A 21,099-nucleotide genomic window follows, 5' to 3' on the forward strand; every position below is an offset into this window, starting at 1 on the left:
TATACGGAAGTAGCTTACACTAGTTATCTTACTAGTAGTTTAAATATATTTATAAGTAAGACTCTAGTTCCTAATTCTAGCGTTCCGTTTACCCATCCGTTTATAAATAAAAAGCTATACTATAACGGTAGTCTATCTTTAAATAAAAGCATAGATTTAACTAGTATTAGCTTATAAAGACGCTGCCCCTATTAGTAATAATAGAGTATAGCTAATCTACTTTAAGAAAGCATTTCTCCTTAATTAGGTTAGTAAGCTCTTATATATTAATTATCTTATTAATAGGAAGGTATTAAATATACTTTAAAAACCTATTAATAAGTACAAGGACCAAATCATATATTTATTCTTAGCTATCTTTAAATAGCGGGAGATCCGTAATAAAGTCTATAGCATAATATTACTATAGCTTACTAGCGGGGGGAACTAATTTAAGTAGACCCTATAGCTTATGCCTACGGATCTTATATACTTAATACTTCTTATAATAGCTAATATACTCCTTTACTTCCTAATTAAGTCTTAGCTAATAGTATTTACGCTAAAGTAATTCTACTATTTTTACTTAACCATAGTGGCCACCCAGAGGATCATCGTAATTCTTTATAAGAATCTTCTGTCGTAGATTTACTTCTTATAGCACCTAAACCTTACCACCTCTACGCAGTAGGCCCATTAGGTCTAGTTCCCAATAATAGCGCCTAGTAGCTTTCTTTCCGTCACGTTTCCGGTCTACTTCCACATTAAGGTTTATATAGGAAGCGTCCCTCTATTATACCTTACAGATAAGATCCGTTAACCTTTTAGATAATTTCTAAGTAAAAGCTATTTTATCCTATACTACTCTAAGTATAAAACTAGATAGTACTATAGATTTTGCAACTCTTTAATGCGTATATATTGGGAAGGTCGCTATAAGGTTAAAGTCCTTTAGTTATTATAGGGCTCCAAGTTCTAATTGCTTTATAGCTTCGCTATTAGCTTAAGGGGATAGCTTAACAATTAGGGATAATATATTACTAAGTTCTAAGAATATATTGGGGATATTCTATCTAGGTATATTTAGACCCTTATTAGCAACGGACTGGGTACTAGCTAGAACATTAATAGAAACTAATAGGGCTTATACTACCTAAGACTTAGTATATAGAGCTATGGGTACTTAAGCATCCTATACCTAAAGCTTATTCTATAATATAGGGAGCAAGATATCTATTATCTATTTTCCTTCTCCCGTTTTAAAGCCTTTGGTATAGTCTGGCCGTCATAACAATCTATTAGCAGAGTTATTTTCCCCTAGCTTATATTTAATCTTAAAATTAAATTACGCGAGCTTCTCTACCTATTTAGCTTATTAAGGTATAAGCTCCTTTATAGTTATAAAGTAGTATAGATTATAGTAATCTAAGAGTATATAAGTAGTATAGCTCGCGTGCTTAAGGTAATATCGCTACTATTTAAAGCAGTTAACTATAGCTAGCAGTTCCTTATCGTAGGTATAATACCTAACTTTAGGCCCCTGGAATTTTCTACTATAGAATACTACTAGTCTTTAGTGGAGCTAGGTAGCGTCTGGATGCCTATTAGGTTATAGTAAGATACTAATAAAGGTAAAATTTAATATATTAGTAATTATTATTAATAGCTAATCTAGGTTAAAATGCCGCAGTAATAAAGCTTTCGTAAACTTTACGAAAAGTTTTTAAAAGGCCTTTTAAACCTTTCTAGGCTATAACTATAGTTTATACTATTTAGTTAGTCCCTTTTTAGTTTTCTTCCTTACTACCTTTAAGCTTTTTACTTCTTAGGTTAGGTCTTAAGAAGCTTCCGCAATATAGTTGGATAGGTATTAAGTAATATTTAAGTAGTTATAGATAAAGCGCCTATAGAAATTGGCAAAGCCTAGGAACACTTAAATATCCTAGTAACTCTCTAGCTCCGGCCACTCCTAGATTATTTATACCCATACTAGGTCTATAACTATACCTATAGGTATTATAATATAACTTAGAAACTTAACCTGCTTAGTATTAAAGATATACTTTAACGCCTTAGCGTAGAGGCCCTAATTATCTAAACGTTCCAGCACTTCGCGGATATATTACTTATACTAATCCTCGTCTTCTAAGCAGATTAGGATATTATCTAAATAGATAATATATATACGGTTAACTAGTCCCCCTAAGGCTCTATAAATATATAATTAGAATATTATAGGCGTATTAGCTAGCCCAAAAGGCATTACTAGATACTTAAAGTGGCTATATTAGGTCTTAAAAGCGGTCTTTTACTTATCCCCTTCTTTAATACGGAGCCTATAATAGGCGTCTTATAAATCTAACTTTATAAAGATCTTTACCCTAAATAGTCAATCTAGCATTTTACTAACTAGTAGTAGTAGGTAATAGTTCTTAATTATAATCTTATTAAGACTGTAATAGTCTATATATAGCCTTATAGTTCTATCTAGTTTTAGGATAAAGAAGATTAGCGCGCCTATTAGCAACTTATTAGGCCAGATCTATCCCTTTTTTAGTAAGCTATTAAAATACTCCTATAGGACCTTAAGCTCTTTACGCAAAAGGTTATAGATAAGAAGGTTCAGCGGTTATTTACCTTCTTCTAGATTAATTACATAATCGTACTCTAAGTTCTATAGTAGGACTTTAGCTCTCCTACCTAAAAATACCCTTAGTAAGTCCCTTAGGCCTACTAGAATATTTAATAAATTAGGGTCGCGTTTATCCTCTATATTATTATTAGGTAGGTTCTAAAGCTCCCTTAGGATACTTATAGGCAGCGTTATACGCTATAGTAGTTGCTTATACATAGTTGCTATTATACGTTATACCATTATATACGGTAGCTAGTAGAGGGTAGGGAATTCTTTAACGTAATATTTAAGGTGTTAAAGCATACTCTCTATATATTACTTAAGCCAGAGTAACCTATAGCGGTTAAAGTATCTTATAAAATCCTTAAGATCGCCACCTCCCTATAATATCTCCGCAACCTATTTAGCAGTTCCTTATAGGGTCTCCGTTATAGAGGGGTTATTACCTATACTAGGCTCTATACCCATCTTGCTATTAAATAGGGGTTAAATCTAATACTCCTTTAGGTATAGAGCGTATACTATTTCGCCTAGGGCTATATTCTCTAGGATATCCTTTAGGCTTATTAGTAATATACACCCTTCTAAATCTTTATTATTCTACTATTTAAAGGCTCCTATCTTAAAGCGTATCTTAAGATTTACTTCTATAAGCTAAGGGTATCTAAGAATAAGGTTATAACCTGGTTACGGACTAACTACCTTAGTGCGGTTATAGGCACTATATAGTTTAATCCAATACTTATCTAAAAAGCCTATAATGGGTTTCCGCTATCTTTATAATAGGATAAGTTTATACTCTTTTACTAAATTATATTATATAAAATTAATTTCAGCGCCGCTGTTATATAGTGCTTAGAACTAACATATCTTACCTATAAAGAGTATTATTTCTAGCTTAACAGCGATATAAAGAGTCTTTTCTTCCGTATCTTACCCTAGTTATAGCTAGAAGAGGTCCGCGACTAGGGTTTTTCTTTTTTTAGATTATTAGTGCGGTTATTACCCTACTTATTTTTTTTTAAAAAAATAGGATCTACCTCTAGAGTTTTCTCTTAACTTCTTAGAGTATTTTTATAAAGGTGCTAAATAGGTATCGGGATAACCCTAAAAGTCTTTCCCGTTATTTAAGGTTCCTAACTTTAACCCTTCTAAAGTTTTCTTTAAAAAAGGCTTCTTTAAAGGTTAAGCCTGCCCTATATTACTACTAGAGTGCCCGCGCTTCTAATAACCCCCTAGCTTTTTACTAAAAGAGGTCTAGTTTCTTACCGTATCTAGAACTGCTCGTTCGAAATCTGCGTATATAGTAATCCGTAATAGGGCTCCTACGCGCTTTATTTTATTATAAACTACTAGCTTAATTCTAGCCTAAATAAACCTAATCTTCTCCTTCTTACGGATGCTACCGTTCTTATTTTTAAAGGGCTCTAGATCTATCTATTAAGTATAAGTTTCTATAAAGTTTATAAATTGGTGGAAGTCGTAGCGGTTAAGCTATATCCCATTCTAGAATAGCTCTGCATTATTATATTGTATAATATATGGATCTTAAGTCTATTTCTTTAGAAAGGTTTACAGCTATAGCTATATAGTAATTTACTCTTTATTAAGCTAATTAAGTACAATCTAGTTTAGTAATCGGTCTTTAATCTTGCTAATAATCTAGCGTATACGCTCTTTAGTATCATCTTATATTATCAGCATCTTAAAGAAGTTATCTACCTTATAAACCCAATCGTCTAACTACTAGGCGTTAGGTCTATGGCGGAGTTCTAAACTATTAGAGGCCTTAGCTAGTTAGTCTATATCCTTTTTCTATTTATAGCGTAGATAACTCTCTGTAACGGCTCGAACTATTAAACAAATGTCTCGATAGAGACTTAAATGAATGCTTGCAAGGAGAAGCGAACGAATGCTGTATTACGAAGATATTAAGCTAAGGAGCAAGAGAAGGTGGTAAGGCTACGTCCATATATATATGCCAAGTCCTAAGCGAACCCCTGACTAGGTGACGCGCCCTAGCGCCGTCACACTCTCTAAGTCTTCCATACCTCCTTAGGTAGGTATTAAGTAGCTCCTAAAAAGCCCTTAGCCTTAGCTAGAATATAAAAGATTTTATCTAGCCTAGATTAAGCTCTATTAGATCTAAACCTACCCCTAAAGGTTTCTAATATATTTATTAGTAGCTCCTTCCTATATAGCTTTTAAGAGCCTTACGGCAGCTTCCTAATATCTATCTTAAAGAATATTAATTTAGGGCTCTTAACTTTCCAACCTTAGCCTTAGGGAAGCTCCGGCTATAAAGGTAGTATTAGTACTAATAGCTAGTATAGATTTCCCTATGAGGCTTAAGTCTTAAGTTAGTAGTTAGTTTAGATTACCTAAAGGGGTAGGCCCGCTTAGCTCGTGGGTAGTCTATATACCGCCACTATACTAATTATAGGCTAGTGGTCTTCCGGGAGGGTTCTAGTTAGTTCCTTAATTAAATATATTAGTGTATTCTTCTAGCATTTCTAGCTTAGGGGAAGATCTTAGAGTTACCTCTAGCGCTTAATCTTCTAATTAGCCTAGGTGGGGCTAGAAGGGTTCCGGCTACTTTCTAGCAGTATTATAACCGTTATAAAGGGTGTCTATATTTTCCTTAGCGTTGCCAGTAACCATAGGTATATGAGAGTTTTTAAGCTCCTAGAGTATCTAGGTATTAAAGCTTATTCGGCCATCTTACCTAGAGGGTTATATTATCGCAATCTCTTACTATCGGAGGGACCTTCCTACCTTTGCACGACGGCTTTCTATAAGGTATCCGTAGAGTTTCCGTTTAGGTTATTACAAGATTTTAAAGGAGAATAGTAGTTATAAACAAAAGATGTGTCACGGGACGGGGTAGTGGCTATAAGATGTATGTATTCGAGGAGTCTACAAGACGTTGCGCGATCAATCGTAAGGGTCGAGGGCGTAAGGAGGTAATATACCTACGCGTAGCTGACATAAGCTGTACGCGAGGTGTATGCGAGAGCACGGGGCTCTTCTATGGAGGCCCCTGCGGTAGGGTTTTATAACACTACCCCCCCTCCTATAGAGGCGGAGCTCCGGCGACGCTATGGTTACTATATATATATAGAAGGGACACTTAGGGTATAGAAAAGAAGAAAGGGGGGTATTACTAAAGGCTTAAAACAACGTTATATAATAAGGCTTAGTATCTAAGAATCTAACTAATTAGATAACTTTAACCGCCGGTTAAAGTTCCTGGACATTTTAATAATATTCTGGTTATGTAATTGCACTTTACCGTAATCTAACGGCAATCTAACGGTAATTTGCCCCTATATGGTAATGTATAACGGTTTAACTCTATAAGGGCTCCTATAGAGGATTAGGTATAAAATCTTTGCTTAGGCCCGGTTTCTGTAGGTTCGCGTAGTAAAAGTCGCTAATTAGATCCTTTGCATTTTTAAAGTCTTTCTATAGTTGCTATTCTGGCTAATCTATATCGAATCCTGTGTATATAGCTCTATAGTAGAGCCGTTGTCCTCTACCTTTACTAAAGTATTTAGAGTTAATAATTTATTTAATGGTCCACTTTTTGTGGTTCTTATCTTTGTTTTTATCTCGGATTAGTACTAGTAGGGGTTTAAGCTATGTCTGCCCCGGTAAGGGGTTAGGCTAGTAAAGGTGTAATAGCTATAGGTAAAATACAGGCTATATCCCACGGGTAGCTAGGGTAGGTGGGAGCTCTAGCTTATATACGGCTCCCCTGTTAATAACTTATTTAATTAGGTAGGGGCTAAGGTTCTTATAATTAAGTGACTTTATAGGCCTCTATGTAGAGATATTGCGTATATTTAGCTATACCTAGTTACTAACACGTATCTCCGGTGGTGGCGTTTTATAATAGTTGGCGAAGTAGGCCTACTTTGCTTAAGCCTAGGCCATTTCTCCCTTATAGTAGTTAAGTAGATTTTTTATACGGTCTGTATGCTAGTCAGTAAGTAGCATCTTAAGGCGTTTTCTATATGGCAGTTTCTTATTAATAGGTTCTAGTAGTTCTATGCCGGATTAGGGGTAATATCCCTTGTTCGCGAAGAATGGGGTAAGTCCTATAGTAGTTAAGACGTAATTATTTGCTGCGAATTTACCTAGTAGGAGGTAATCCACCTAGTTATCTTAACTATAGGCGACTACCTATTGTAGGTACGCTTTTATGCTAGCATTAGCGTTTTCTAGTTACCTAGCAGTTTTGTAGTAAAAGGATATAGATATCTTAATAGAGATGCTAAGGCGTTAGCAGATTCGTCTCTATATATTAGAGCCGAACTATATGCCTTAGTCGGACGTAATTAAGTTAGGTAACCTATATAATCGGTAGATTTCGTAAAAGAAGGCGTTAGTAACGTTGCTAACAGCTACGCCTTTAGTTAGGACGTAGTGGCGCTCTTTTATAAGTTGGTATATTATTATAAGGATGTTCTTATAGGTACGGCCATATTGCTTATAGGGTGGTAGGTTAATAACGAAATCTATGGCGATATCTGCCTATTGTTATATAGGTACTGGTAGAGGGTATAGTAGTCCTTAGTACTTTATATTAAAGGTCTTAGCGCGCTTATAACTATAGTAGGCGCCTATAAAGCGTTTAATTAAGTCTATTATTTTAAGCTAGAAGTAGTATCGGCTAAGAAGCTTATAGGTTCCTCCTCTACCTAGGTGGCCGCTTAATTAAAGGTTGTGGGCTATTTAGATTAGTTGCCGTTATAGATTTTCTAAGTTAGGGATAAATAGACGGCCTCTATAATAGAGCCTGTTCTTTTTTACTTCTAAGGCTGCTATATTAATTTAGCCTAAGCTTTAGAGTTTAGTTGGTAGCGTACGGGCGCTAGCAGTCTTTGCGGTAATAAGTTAATACAGTAATGGGTTAATAGAGGTGTTATATGCCGTGGTAATAAGCTTGTTAATTTTAGGAGGTAATTCTAGTTTTATAGTATAGAGCTGAGGTATAGTTGGCTTTATTGTAGGTAGTATACCTAGGGCCAAATTCCGTGATTTTAGGATTATTTATTATTGGAACTAGTTATAGGGGTTATCTTTAGACTAAGGAAGGTCTTATAAGCGGCGTGTTAGGCTATTAGGCTTAGTACCTTATACTCCTAGCCTATATACGATTTTAAAGTTAAAACTAAAGAGGAACTTGTTCCAGCGTGCTTAGTATTAGTTTAGCTATTTTATAGTTATAAAGTACTTAAGGTTACAATAATCCGTAAGGACTTTAGTTGGCTAGTTAGGTTCTACTAAGGAGAGTTCTAGTTGGAATTTCTTAAACGCTTATATAATCGCGAGAAGTTCCTTATTATAGATCTTATAGTTATATTCTTATAGTATAAGCTTAAATAAATAAAATGCGACTAGGTAAAGGAAACCGTTATTACCTATTTAGGAAAGGACGCCTATATTAACGTGGTTTAAGGAGTTAGTCTTAAGATAGAGTTATTATTCTAGTATAAAGTAAGCTAGGATAGGTGCTTTGGTAAAAGCATTTTTAAGGTCTTAGAACGCCTTCTTATATTTAGGCGTCTAGATAAAATATAGATATATTTTTCTTTCTTTTATAAAAAGGCCTTTTGTTCACATTATTGCTATAAGTAGTGCTATAATACCTAAGAAGTTATATATGAATTTTTAATAGAAGTTAGCGAAACTAAGGAAAGCTTATACGTCTTTAATATAGTTAGGGGTTTACTATTCGGTAATTATGCGTGCCTTCTTGGGGTCTATACGGACACCCTTAGTAGTAATAATTAGTTTAAGGTATTTTACTTCTATAACTAAGAATTCGCACTTCTTTAAATTAATATAAAGTCCTACGTCCCTAAGGTGCTGTAAAACCTTTTAAACGTGCTCGGTATGCTTAGAAGGGTTATTGTTGTAAATAAGTATATTATCTAGGTACGCAGAGCAGAAGTTATTAAGGTAGTCCCGTAAGGTGTTATTAATATAGCTTTAGAAGCTGCCTAGGCCGTTGTATACGCTAAAGGGTATAACGGTATATTTAAATTGGCTAAAGCGCGATATAAATGCGGTTTTCCATTTATTACCTTCTCGTATTTAAAAGTAGTTAAAGGTGGCAATGATATTAAGCTTAGTATAGATTTTGGCTTGGCTAAGCCGCTTAAGAGTCTTACGTATAAGCGGTATAGGGTATTAGTTCTTAATTGTAATAGCGTTAAGTCCTCTATAGTTAACGTAGAATTAAATACCTCCTCCTAGCTTCTTAGTAAAGAGGATAGGGGCGGCTGCTAGGGATATACTAGGGCGAATAAACCCTTTATTAAGGTGTTTATTAATATACTTTTTAACAACTAGAAGTTCGTCTTTTAATATTAGGTAGGGTCTCTTATAGGGTAGCGTTTTTCCTTATTTAATATTAATGGNATAGTTATTAGGTNNATNTGGGGGGAGTATATCTNCGCTCTTTTNTAAGNANANNTTAATAAAGTTATAGTACCTCTTAGGGAGGAGCTTGCGGAGTTCCTTATTAGTAAGTCCTTTTTTAAGCTTTATAAACTTCTTAAAGTCTAAAGGTAAAAGTTTATAGAGTTTTACGGGGGCATTATTTTCTAGGAGGTTAACTATATCTATCCTATTACTATAGAGGACGTGGTTTTATTCTTTATTAAGCTTATATAGTTATAATTGGGAGGCTGCGGTAACGGTCCAGCCTTTCCTACGTGCTATGTGGTAGAAGGCCGCGGCACTTACATAGTGGTAGTTAGTCGTAGGTAGGGTAATAAGGGGTTCCTTAGGTTAGTATCCTAGGGAGTAAATAGAGGCGGCTAGGCTATATCCTAGGCAGGTCTCTCTATAGTATTTAGAGTTAAAGATTACTTCTCTCTTTTTCTAGTTAATGGCAGGGTTGTATTATTTAAGCTAGTTTATTTTAAGAATAATAGGGTAGTTAGTAAGTAGTATAATATAGGCCTAGAGTTCTTCCTAGTGCCTATTTATGTCTAGGTGGAGTTATACTATATAGGTAATCTTCTATACAGTATAACTACTATTAGCGAGTTATAGGGCGCGGGCTTTAGTAAGGGGTAAGGTAGGTAGGTTATAAGTACGTATAAATTAGGTATCTATAAATTTATTAGTAGCTCTATAATTAATTATAGAACGGCTTTTATATTATTTTTTAGTAGTAGTTCCTATTATAGGTAAAACTATCTATTTCTGTTTATTTATCTTTACTAAGTTATCTATTAAGTAGGCTGATATATAGATCCTCTTATTATTAGGGCGTTCTAACCTATAACTTAGGGCTAAAACTTGGCGTTTTCCGTTTCCGTATCTAACTCTACCGCTATTACTATGTCTTTATCTTATACGGTAGTGGCATATAATAATATATTTAGTGTTTAAGGTACTAGGTTAGGTATTAGGCGGCGGCTGCTAAACCTAGCTATTAGGTAGTTTAGGCTATAGCTATAATAGCCTTCTTAATAACATCTATAGTAACGCTTTAGCTTCCGAAGTAGCTCGCGTTCTCTATCTAGTAGCTTTTACGGGAAGGTTAGTATAGAAAGGTTAATATTAGGACTAGTAGTGTTGCTTAGGGTAGTAGGTGTTGGTAGTTTAGTAGGTCCGGAGGGCTTCTATAGGGAGGTCTTTGGGCGGGGGTTTATAGTAGCAATCTAATTTAGTCGTTGTTTAATCTTCTATATAGCTGCTACCATATTATAAACATTATTGTAGTTATAGCTGGCGGCTGCGTAACTAAGGCGATAAGTAACTTTTTTAAGGAGATTTTTTTGGTCTTTAGTATTGTCTTAGGCGAGGGCTCTGGTATATTCTTGGAATTTAATATAGAACTTATTAAATAATTTGGTAGGGCTTATCTTTAGGGCACGTAGTTTAGCTCGGTTGGTGGCTAGTAGGTTATAGTTATAGTATATTAGGTTAAGATTATTAAGGACTTCTTAGTGGGACTACCACTTTTAGGGGCTATTGGTCTCCTATTAGGCGAAGAGTCTATTAAATAGTATACCCTTTATTCGCCCAATAATGTAGCCAATCTTAGTATCTTCTATAGGAAAAAGGCAGGCACTCTAAGTTAGTTTCTTGTGGATTTGCATCTTCTAGTAGCTATATTCTTTGCGGTTTTCCTAGAAAACTAGGGGATTAGGGTAACATACATTAGACCCTACGGTGGCAGCTTAGGTTCGGTCATTATAGCTTTTATTATTACTTTAGTAGGGGTTCCTATTAGGTAAGGCTGCTCGGCGCTAACCCTCTATTAAGTATTAAGTAGGTAAAGTTGCCGGGGGCGTAGAGACTTAAGTAGCGTTATATATAGTAGAGAGGTATCTGGCGTTGTTACGAATATGCTTATTAAGCTAAGATTATAGGTATTTAATTATGCCTTTTCTTTTAGTAACTATAGCAATAAGTATAATCTTAGCCTTCTTTAACTGTTAGATATCGCGTTTAGATACGCGGAGGTTATCTTTGGTTTCTTAACGTGTGTTATTAGCGAGTGCCTCGCAAGCTTATAGGTCTTAGATAATATCGCGATCTTAGGCAGTACGCATCTTAGCTTATATAAGCTTTAGGTAGTAGTTCTATAGAAGGTGGTAGTATTTATTAGGTTCTCGTGCTACTATTTTTATAAACGTCTCGGCGTCTCGTATTTTAATTTTAATAGGTAGTAGCCCTTCCGCTTACTTGTCCGTAGTTATATAGTTAATAAAAGATAAGATATTATTGGTATCTATCTCCTTAGGGGTTAAGGCTAGGGCTAATAAATCAAATTCTCCTGGGATTAATTGGCGTTGTAGGTTAAGTGTAGGTATTAGATTGTTCTTTAGGTTTAATATAGTGGCTAGTAAGGAATATCGTCTTACTATTATAGGTTCCTTGGAAGTATAAAGTAAGGTAACTTATAGGCACGCTACTTCTAGTAGCGCTTATAGTATTATAGAGACGTAGAATTGGTTATAGGCTAGGTGTCGGTGGTAAAAAGGCGTAACGTAATGTTATAGGACGGGGCAGTAGCTATAAGACGTATGTATTCGAGGAGTCTACAAGACGTTGCGCGATCGATCGTAAGGGTCGAGGGCGTAAGGAGGTGATATACCTACGCGTAGCTAATATAAGCTGTACGCGAGGTGTACGCGAGAGCACGGGGCTCTCCTATGGAGGCCCCTGCGGTGGGGTTCTGTGACAAGATGTAAATAAACAATCTAGTCCTTAAAGCCGACTACCCTTCTAAAAGGAGTAGGAAGGATTTAAATATAAGGATCTTATAGACAGGGGGCTATAAGGACATGATTGCGGAATAGGATAGATTAGTAAGAAAGACAAATCCTTAAGGAAGTAAGGCCTCTAGGATTGTGGAGACTATATATTACGGGTATGTGCCTCTAGTACGTGACCGGCGACCATCTAAGGGGCGTCCGGGGGTTGTCCTAAGGGCATCCTAAGGTGTCCGCAATAATATCCCTTATATAATCCTAAAGTAGTTACCGCTATAGACGCCGTTATAGCTACTGCTTTTAATAGCATATTATTTAACTTTATTAATACTATAACCTTAGTAGTAAATATATAATAAAGCCTTATAGTAGGAACTACGGTAGACTTATTAATAGGCTAGGTATATAGGTAAACAAGAAGTTAACAACGTAATAATAACTAGTAGAGTAGTTGCCTAATAGATTAACTCTAATTATATTCTAAGATTTACTACAAAGAGAAGAACTATCTGGGTAGGGACTATAGTCCTTTAAATACACAACCGTACTCCTAAGAAATCCTCTTTATATATAAGGTACGTAAGTTCCCCTTATTTCTCTTATTTAATACGTAGTATATTATATAACCTTAGTTACTATTTCTTATTATATAGTTCTACCGGCTCCATTTTGGACCGTGCCTTAATTAACTAACTAGCTGCTTCCGGCTCCTCTCCTAGTAGTTATAATATCGTACTTAAAGCGTCCGTAATACTACTACCTTTTTATATAGAAAAAGGTCCTATTATAATAAAGCCTTATAGGAAATACTACGGTAGACTTATTAATAGGCTTAGTATATAGGTATAGAAGAGTTAATAACGTAAATATAATTAGTAAAGTAGGTTNCCTAATAGATTAACTCTAATTATATTCTAAGATTTGCTATAAAGAAGAGAACTATAGTCCTTTAAGTATTTAATACTGCGCCTGAGAAATATACTAAGTATATTAGTACATTAATATATTAGTACTTCCCTTATATTTCTATATTTCTATATTTCTATATTCTAAACTTATAACGTAACTAGCTATATAACTTAACTACCCCTTATTCTATAGCTCGATTGGTTTTAGCGCCTTCTATACTATCTTAACTAGCCTATTTATATATCTTTTTAGTAGTTCTATTACCAATATAAGGTCCGTAACATTACTCAGTAATATTAGCGGTTAGGTTGCACTTTAGTTAGGTTAGATTAAACTAATAAAAAAAGGCTAACCAGTTAAAATTCTTAACCAGTTTACTAGCTTATATAGGCTTAGCGTTTACTTAATTTAGTAATTCTATATTAGTTTAACCGGTTTAACCGGTTAAATTACTAATTTAGTTTAGTTTAGTTAAGGGCTAAAATCCGTAACCTAACTTAACCGCTGACATTACTGTCATAGTATGTGCCGACTGTCAAGGTACGAGGTACGAGGTGACTATATATTATTGATAAACGATGTCGTATAAGGATTTATATAGGAGGTGAGGCGATATATATACGTGTCGCCTAGGGGTTAGGTCCGTGCTTATGTTATAGTAACACCAAGTTATAACAATGCGTTAGGTCAGTGCTATAACAGTATATCCCCCTTTTAAGGCGAGCTCCTATAAGCTAAGTAACGGTAGTAGAAATATAGAGGTAAAAAAAAACAGACATATATCTTTATCCTTTTAGTCCTTAAAGGTTCTCGTCCTTCTAGTCCTTAAAGGTCCTCGTCCTTACAGTCCTTAGACCCTCCTACCTATATCCCTACTACATCGCTCTCCGCTAGTGCTTATTTTAAGCACTAAATAAAGCTAAAGGTAAAGGGGTAAAACAAAGGAGATAAGAAAAAATTTATCTATAGGGTATATGGCGGATATTAATACTTAAAAGGCTTAAAGTTGCGAAGATTAAGGTTAAGGCGTAGACTTAAAAGGCTTGGGGTACGGAGATTAAGATTAAGGCGTAGACTTAAAAGGCTTAGGGGTTATAGAGATTAAGGTTATTACGTAGACTTAAAAGGCTTAGAGTGCGGAGATTGAGGTTAAAACGTAAATTCTTATCGCGGTAAACTTAAAGTACTATTTATATAAATTTAAAGATGGAGACGGAAACGGAGATAGAGACGAGATCGTAACCTATAGTCTTATACTATAATTAAGATATAAGGAATATAGCCCATAGGGTATCTCCCTACAGCCGGCTTAGAACTTAGATATAAAGTAATAGTATAGCTAAAAACAGACTTAGAGATGGAGATGGAGGCGAAGACAGAGATTAGTAACCTATAGCTTTTAAAAAGAGGATATAGCCTATAGGGGAAACACCTAGCGTCCTAGTTTACCCGCAGTTAGTAGCCCCTATTCCTTCCCGTAGGTATAGAACGGTATACTCCGCGACTAGTAGCCTATAGCCTACTAATAAGGCCTATAGCTAGCTTATAAAACTTAGGATATAAAGTAGTAGGATATTGGCTTGTTGGAGATAGGGATATAGAGAGGAGGTCGGCTTAGGGACTTAAATAGATTTAACTTAACGTACAGAGATTTTACTAGGTCGGCATTGTCGTAGAATGGGGGTAAGAATTCCGCCTGGGGTAGGGTTGTAGCTTTAGAATGTAGCTTTAGAATAGTAGAAACAAAGCCCTACCGGGGGCGTATAAGATAACACGACATACTATTATAGTACATGCCGACTATTAAGGTACGAGGTACGAGGTGACTATATATTATTGACAAACGATATCGTGTAAGGATCTATGTAGGAGGTGAGGCAATATATATACGTGTCGCCCAGGGGTCAGGTCCGTGCTCGTGTTATAATAATGCGTCAGGTCAGTGCCGTAACAATCACTAGCATTACTCTTATAGCCTTTATAGTTAGGGCCTAAGCCCTAGTTACGAGCTAAAAGTACCCCATAGTTAGTATAGTAAGATTAAAGCTAGGGGTGTTCTTACTAGTAGTTTTAGAGCAAACTAAGGGGGTCCGGTAGCGTTAGTGTCGGTATAATAAAGGTAGTAGGGCTAGATATTTTCTGCCGTTAGTATATTTTGGGCGGTCAGCGGGCGGTAAGCCATACTTTCCTAATTAGGAAGGTATAAGAACTTTTGCTAACGACCTCCGTAGGCTACTGCCTAATGCTAAGTAAATAAAAAACCTCTAGGGAAGACATCCCAGCGCGGTAACGCGTCCTAGAAAGGGAGGAAAAACACCGTTAGGCCGCTGCATCGAGACTCTTCCCCTATCCCTTGGCCCGTTAATTCGCGTCAAACGGCTAATCAATAAGAACTAGCCAATCAACCGAGCCGAATTTCACGCCCATACTGAGGAATATAAAGCTTTTGATTTATAGTAATTTGGTATACACGCCTACTTTGGGAGTTAAGTCTCTTGATATAAGGTTGCTGGCACCTACCCTTCCTGTAGAACCGTATTCTGCATTGTAGTAGGTAGGTTATTTTGAAACTGGTGTTCGTGCACGGACCACTACTCGTTGGACGCTGACGGGCCAAGGGATAGCAGAGAGTATCTAAAATTTCTGTCTTACCCTATCTGCTACTTAAACCACTACTACCACGTCTTATAGATTACCGTAAGATAAGATGATGATTGCATGAGGTTCACATAAGGCCTGCCGCCTTAATGGTAACTCTGGTTAACTAACTTCATAAGCGTCGCAGCTTCGAGCATTAGAAGGGACGAAGCCGATTCGTCTAATCTATCTTCTGTCTCTGATAGAGAGTGAGATTATCAGATTTTGGTCCGTGGAGTGAAGCTCGGGAAGTGGCTTATTTTCGAGTGAACGGACCAAACAAAAAGCAAAAGGTATCATTTTCTATCTCAAGTCATATTCGTCCTAGTACTATTGCTCTGTCTCTCTTCAGCTTTATCTGCGACTACGAAGCTCCACAGTTCCCGAAGAATACCTCGCCACTTTCTTTTCTTCCGGGCTTCCAACCTGTTACTGACTAGAGTATTCTGTGCCTCCGCCAGGGTTACATCCGGTCTAGGTTGCTGCTCTATTGGGTTCTGATTCCTTGCAGCGTCTGCGGCATTTCGATTGTCTAATTCGATCTCGCTCATATCAGCAGGGAAGAGGTAGGTCGACAGTGTTAAGTCTCGTATGTGAACGGCTTCCGTTCGAGGATAGCCATATTTATACGCGAAGTAGAGACAAAGGAACAGGAGTGGCTGCGAGTGGGTGAGCTTCAGGGATGGGGCAAGAGCGAGCGCCAGAAAAGGATGGATGTCTTACTCCGAAATAGGCTCCTATGGCATCCCAGACTAGAGCTTCCGCCTTCTTCAGATTCGAGACGTCGGTCAAACTGGATCGAGCCTTGATTATGAAAAGTGCCGGGAATCCGGAGAAAAGAATCACGATGCCACAGCCAATAATGCCAATATAGGCGAACAGCGGCTGCCATTGCGATTTGAACAAGTACCGTATGTAGCGAGGGTCATTGCGAGAGAAGATTCTACGTTTCTCAAGCTCATCCAAGCTATACACATCTAAATTAGGTATCTTAGGCTTGAAAGGATTCTTTCAAACTCACCCTGCCTTGAACTTCAAAAACGTCAAGCATTCACTGATGTAGACGCACGCAATTGACCCAGTATAAAATTCCGAGAGGGTTAATCTTGGCTTTGAAAATATCAGACACGGTATTCATGGGAAGTCGCTAGGCTTTTATCTTACCTGGCTGTACTCGTCCTTGGAAAGGCCTACGAGGGAAAGAAATCCAAGCACAGAACAAAAAAGAATTGCTGTGAGAGGCGTATTACCGTTGTTGGTCCGTCCGACGGTGTTTGCGATCCATTTTGACATATAGTTTTGCGCCCATATGAATGCTGCCCTGGTTGATACATAGAGGGCCGTATTCCTGAGGTCTGGTCAGCGGAGAGGTTTTATCGACGACAGAGTAGAAGCATAGTCATATCGCGTAAAGGCATAAGACCTACGCAGCAGTGTATGCACAGATCATAAAGAAGAAGTTAAGAGCATAATATAGTCCGTGTAACGACGTGGTTCGAACAGCGATGATGAATGGGGACAGTGATTCGCTTGTTTTGCCCCAAGGATGAGACAAATATGGATCTCCATAGTTGACATTGGCCCCTGCAGTGAAGGTTGCTATTGGGTATAAGAAGAGAGGGATCAGATATACGAACGACGTGACTGCAGGAAGATCGTTCCAGGGGTCAGCAGCTTCTCCGGCGGTCATGATAACTAGATCCCCTCCCATGCATGCAAAAATGGCTATGGTAACCGAATTTCTATTAATCGTTGTTAGAAACATCCCTAAAATGATTTCATGAGCCGCACAAGAATGCTACAAATACGCCTCCAGAACCAGGAATGCCAAAATGAGCATCATCAGTTCCAGAGGTTTGTAAGGTCGTATTAAGGCTGGTTCCATTAAATCCTGTAGGCTTGAAACCCGGAGGAAATCCATGCTCGGTGTAATCTGATGCGTGAGTCTTATGGTCAGCACCGAATCCAAAGAAAGACTTACTCGCATGAAAAGAACTCGCTCTCGGGCCGCCACCTTGATGCATTGTCAGAACTGGGAGACGCTCATAATTGTTGGGATGACTGACCTCCAACATTAACAACAAGCATCAGAATACACACTAGCACTATCAGACAGAGCTTAAACCACATTATCACGCGCTCTAGGCTGCCATAGAACTAGAATCATATCAGCCGTGAGCCGACTATGCTAGACCTTAACCGTACTCGAACGCCAAAGCAATGTGAAACAGTCGTTAGACATATAAGGAAAACATTTATTCCAGCCTTCGTTCCGTTAGAAAGTGGTTGCGGCGGGTCATAAAAGTTTGCCACGAGCTCAGTCGTCTGTTCCGTGAGAGTAGCCATAGAAGGCGCGTTTGCCAATCTGCTTAGGATTAGAATCCTCCAGTCAATATGGCCACGGAATGCGGTTCTGAAATTTGAAAGACGCACAGATATATCGTACAGACCGCGAAGCCCAACGCCGGGTCAATAAATGTATGCGGGAAGTCAATCAGTGCCCCGGTGAGCGGCCGGCATGCTACCATCTCTGAGATTGTATACATGACGCTGCCAACTATGAAGCCGGCAACCAAATAGCTCAAGGGCCCACCAACTGAGCCTGATATACCTATAATGGCGCCGCATGATCAGTGATGTCACTGGTTAGGTTACTTTATTGGATCGGTTCGGTTATACCAAAATTCAAAGCCTAACCGGTTAGACGATTTTATTGGCTTAATCTGGATCGGTTCTGAAGCTTTAGCGATAACCAGGTAACCAGGAACCAGTAAGGCCTTAGTGGTAAGGATTTGGGTAAGGGCGAACGTCACCTAAGGGAGCCAAGCCTCGTCTATTGGCTTAAAATTGCCGTATAGCAACGCCCGAGTTAATCCGTTCGAGGCTTTGTAGATAATCAGATCGATTAAATGTAGTTAATTTAATGGAGTTAATGAAGTTAAGGTGGTTATTCCTAACCGTATTATCCCTATCACGTCGCCTATATCACGTCGCCCATAACGCGTCGCCTTTATTATTACTACCCTTACTACTACCCTCATCGCGTTACCCTTATTACTGCCCATATACTACCCTCATTGTTTTATAATTAACAACTAATCGTCATTTAACACCGTGCCAAGACTTACAATAGTAAGTACGACGTTCTAATTTGCTCATTAATCACTAATATCACTGCTGACGTCCTGTAAGCTTTATAGGATCTCTATATACTATTTCATTACTTTATATAACTCCTCCGTACCTTCCTTAAGCACCTTTACCGCTTTATACACTATATTACTCCAAAATCTATATATTTTATCCGGTTGATCTGGTTTAACCGGTTACATAACCGGTTAGTAGCCTAAATCCGAATTTTGGATCGGTTTTGGCCTCATTTTTGTAACCTAACCTAACCGCTGACATCACTGCGCATGATATGAACACACCTGCACCTATCGTGCCGCTTATCCCAATGCCTTGACATTTAGTAAATGAGTAAAGAAGTTGAGGATAGGTATTACCTGCTAGTTGAGGTCGATATAAACTACGATCTAGATGCTCGAAATGGCGAAGGAAATACTGCGGCCGATCAAATGGTGGTGGATCCATGAATGTTGACACTTGGTGAGCATAAGGCCAACAAAATAGAATTTGAGATTCGTTGCACCTTTGTCAAATGAGAGAAAATAATCTCCTAATGTTCTGGAGGGCACTTGTCTGACTCTAAGGAGAGCTGAACACTGAGCAGGCAACCAAGGCGAAAATATTATGAGAAATGCGGGAGCTTCCGCGCCCTTCCCCTTTTGTGCTACATCGTAAGACCACGTCACTAATGGCAGTCAGCCTTGCGAGTCCGCTGAGACCTGTGTCCGTATGATTATTACTCTTGAGCGTTGAGAAATCTGCCTTAGTGTCGTCCAATGGTGAAGAATTGGAAACTTTGAGCCCGCTGCATGCAGAGATGGTTGTGATACGTGGGGCTAGAACGCCTATCGGCCAAAGATGTAGAGGCATTATTACTCGCCCAACGCGCCAAGAGCAAGTTCTTGGCCCTCCCGGGCTCAATGCCGATCACGGGCTCAATGCGTGGTTACAAGTCAGTCGTACCACGCTAAAAGGTGGGTCTAACATAAGCGCTAATGCACAATCCCTGCATGGGGTAACCTAAGCTCAAAATACAAAGTTATGTAGTCAACCGAGCCCAAATCGCTTATTCTTCTATATAACTTACCTCTTAACTAAAACCAATTATTATTAGTAACTAGTTATAATATATTTATAATATATTTAGTATATAGTCTAATTTAAATAAAAAATTTAATAATAATAATAAAATTTAAGCTATAAAATAGTATTTTAGAGTTAAATATAACGTATATAATGGGGTTATAAAGGTGACCCTAGTTATAACCGATTTGAAAATCAAAATTTGCCAAAATGCTGATTTGCTGGTAAATAATTAGTAAAAGCCATTACAAATCATCGCATTATCCTTCCTGCGTTACCTCAGAAGCTCAGACTAAGAAATCGATTGTGCGGATATAGGAATATCCGCACCGTCCGCTAAGCTGATTTAGGACGGCAATCGTTTTCTTAGTCTGAGGGACTTTGGCGAGATTTGTAGAAAACCTAAACATCGTTTATATGAGAAGACCTCATACCTGTCGACATAAAAATTACACCAAATTATAGAGAAAAGCCTACTCTATAAAGCTATGAGATCTTCAGCTCCTTATACGCGCGCGACGTTAAGAGGAATTCGTCGCCGTAGAGGCCTAATTCTACCTCTGCATCCGCCGAGCCCGCGCAGTAAACACCAACGCTGAACGCTTACGCCCACGCCGCCAGCCCTCTGCGTAGAGCTTTGCGAGAGCTCTGCGGAACGAAGCTCAGGGGGAGACCTGCACGGAGCTCTGCAAAAGCTCTGCACGAAGCTCCGCACGAGGCTCCGCACGAAGCTCTGCTCCGAAGCTCTGCTCGGGGCTCTGCTCGAAGCTCCTGCTCGAAGCTTCTGCTCGAAGCTCTGCTCGAAGCTCTGCCCGAGGCTCTGCTCGAGGCTCTGTTTCGAAGCCCTATATAGAGCTCCAAAGCTCTACTAACACGCCAGCGCTAATATACTAGGAAAGGTTCTACAATTGCCCGTACGAACGCCCGGTACGAGCGCCCATACAATCGTCTCTACAAACGTCTCTGGCAATTAATCGCCCGTACGAAACGTCTGCACGTCTGCACAGTTACACGTCCTGTACGCCCTGCACGTGGCTCTGCACGAAAGGCTCTTGCACGAGAGCTCCTGCACGAAGCTCTGCACGAAGCTCTGCACGAAGCTCTGCACGAAGCTTTGCACGAAGCTCTGCACGAGGCTTTGCACGAAGCTCCTGCACGAAGCTCTGCACGAAGCTCTGCACGAAGCTCTGCACGAAGCCCCACACGAAGCTCTGCACGAAGCTCTGCTAAGGTTCTGCACGAAGCTCTACACGAAGCCCTGCATTAAGCTCTACACGAAGCTCTACTAAGGCTCTGCACGAGGCTCTGCACGAGGCTCTGCCCCCTAGTAGTAGCAGAGACACTCCGGGCCAAGGGAGGATATTTTTAAGGAAGACCCAACTATAGCACCTACTAGGTGTTGCAATAGCTTTAAGTAGTAGATATCTATATATCTGTATAGTTTTATCTATTATTAGTAGACTTTTTAATAAGATATAATATATG

General features: G+C 38.4%; 1 protein-coding gene across 1 annotated transcript; it reads right to left on the reverse strand.

The window, feature by feature from the left end:
• Nucleotides 1-15,710: 15,710 nt before the first annotated feature.
• On the reverse strand, nt 15,711-19,332 carry K441DRAFT_620752 (amino acid transporter; the record flags this gene model as incomplete). The annotated part of the gene is made up of 13 exons (XM_067645943.1): nt 19,272-19,332; nt 18,909-19,216; nt 18,792-18,863; nt 17,836-18,013; nt 17,608-17,767; nt 17,469-17,559; nt 17,384-17,416; nt 17,194-17,335; nt 16,830-17,144; nt 16,567-16,750; nt 16,424-16,512; nt 16,126-16,369; nt 15,711-16,061 (listed from the first exon to the last, which is right to left on the reverse strand). The coding sequence occupies exons 2-13, from the start codon at nt 18,994-18,996 to the stop codon at nt 15,711-15,713; spliced, it is 1,947 nt and encodes a 648-aa protein (XP_067498311.1). The 5' UTR covers nt 18,997-19,216; nt 19,272-19,332.
• Nucleotides 19,333-21,099: the final 1,767 nt, after the last annotated feature.

The sequence above is a fragment of the Cenococcum geophilum genome (genome assembly GCF_001692895.1).
Source record: "Cenococcum geophilum 1.58 unplaced genomic scaffold K441scaffold_64, whole genome shotgun sequence".
In the NCBI taxonomy this organism is placed as follows: domain Eukaryota; kingdom Fungi; phylum Ascomycota; class Dothideomycetes; order Gloniales; family Gloniaceae; genus Cenococcum; species Cenococcum geophilum.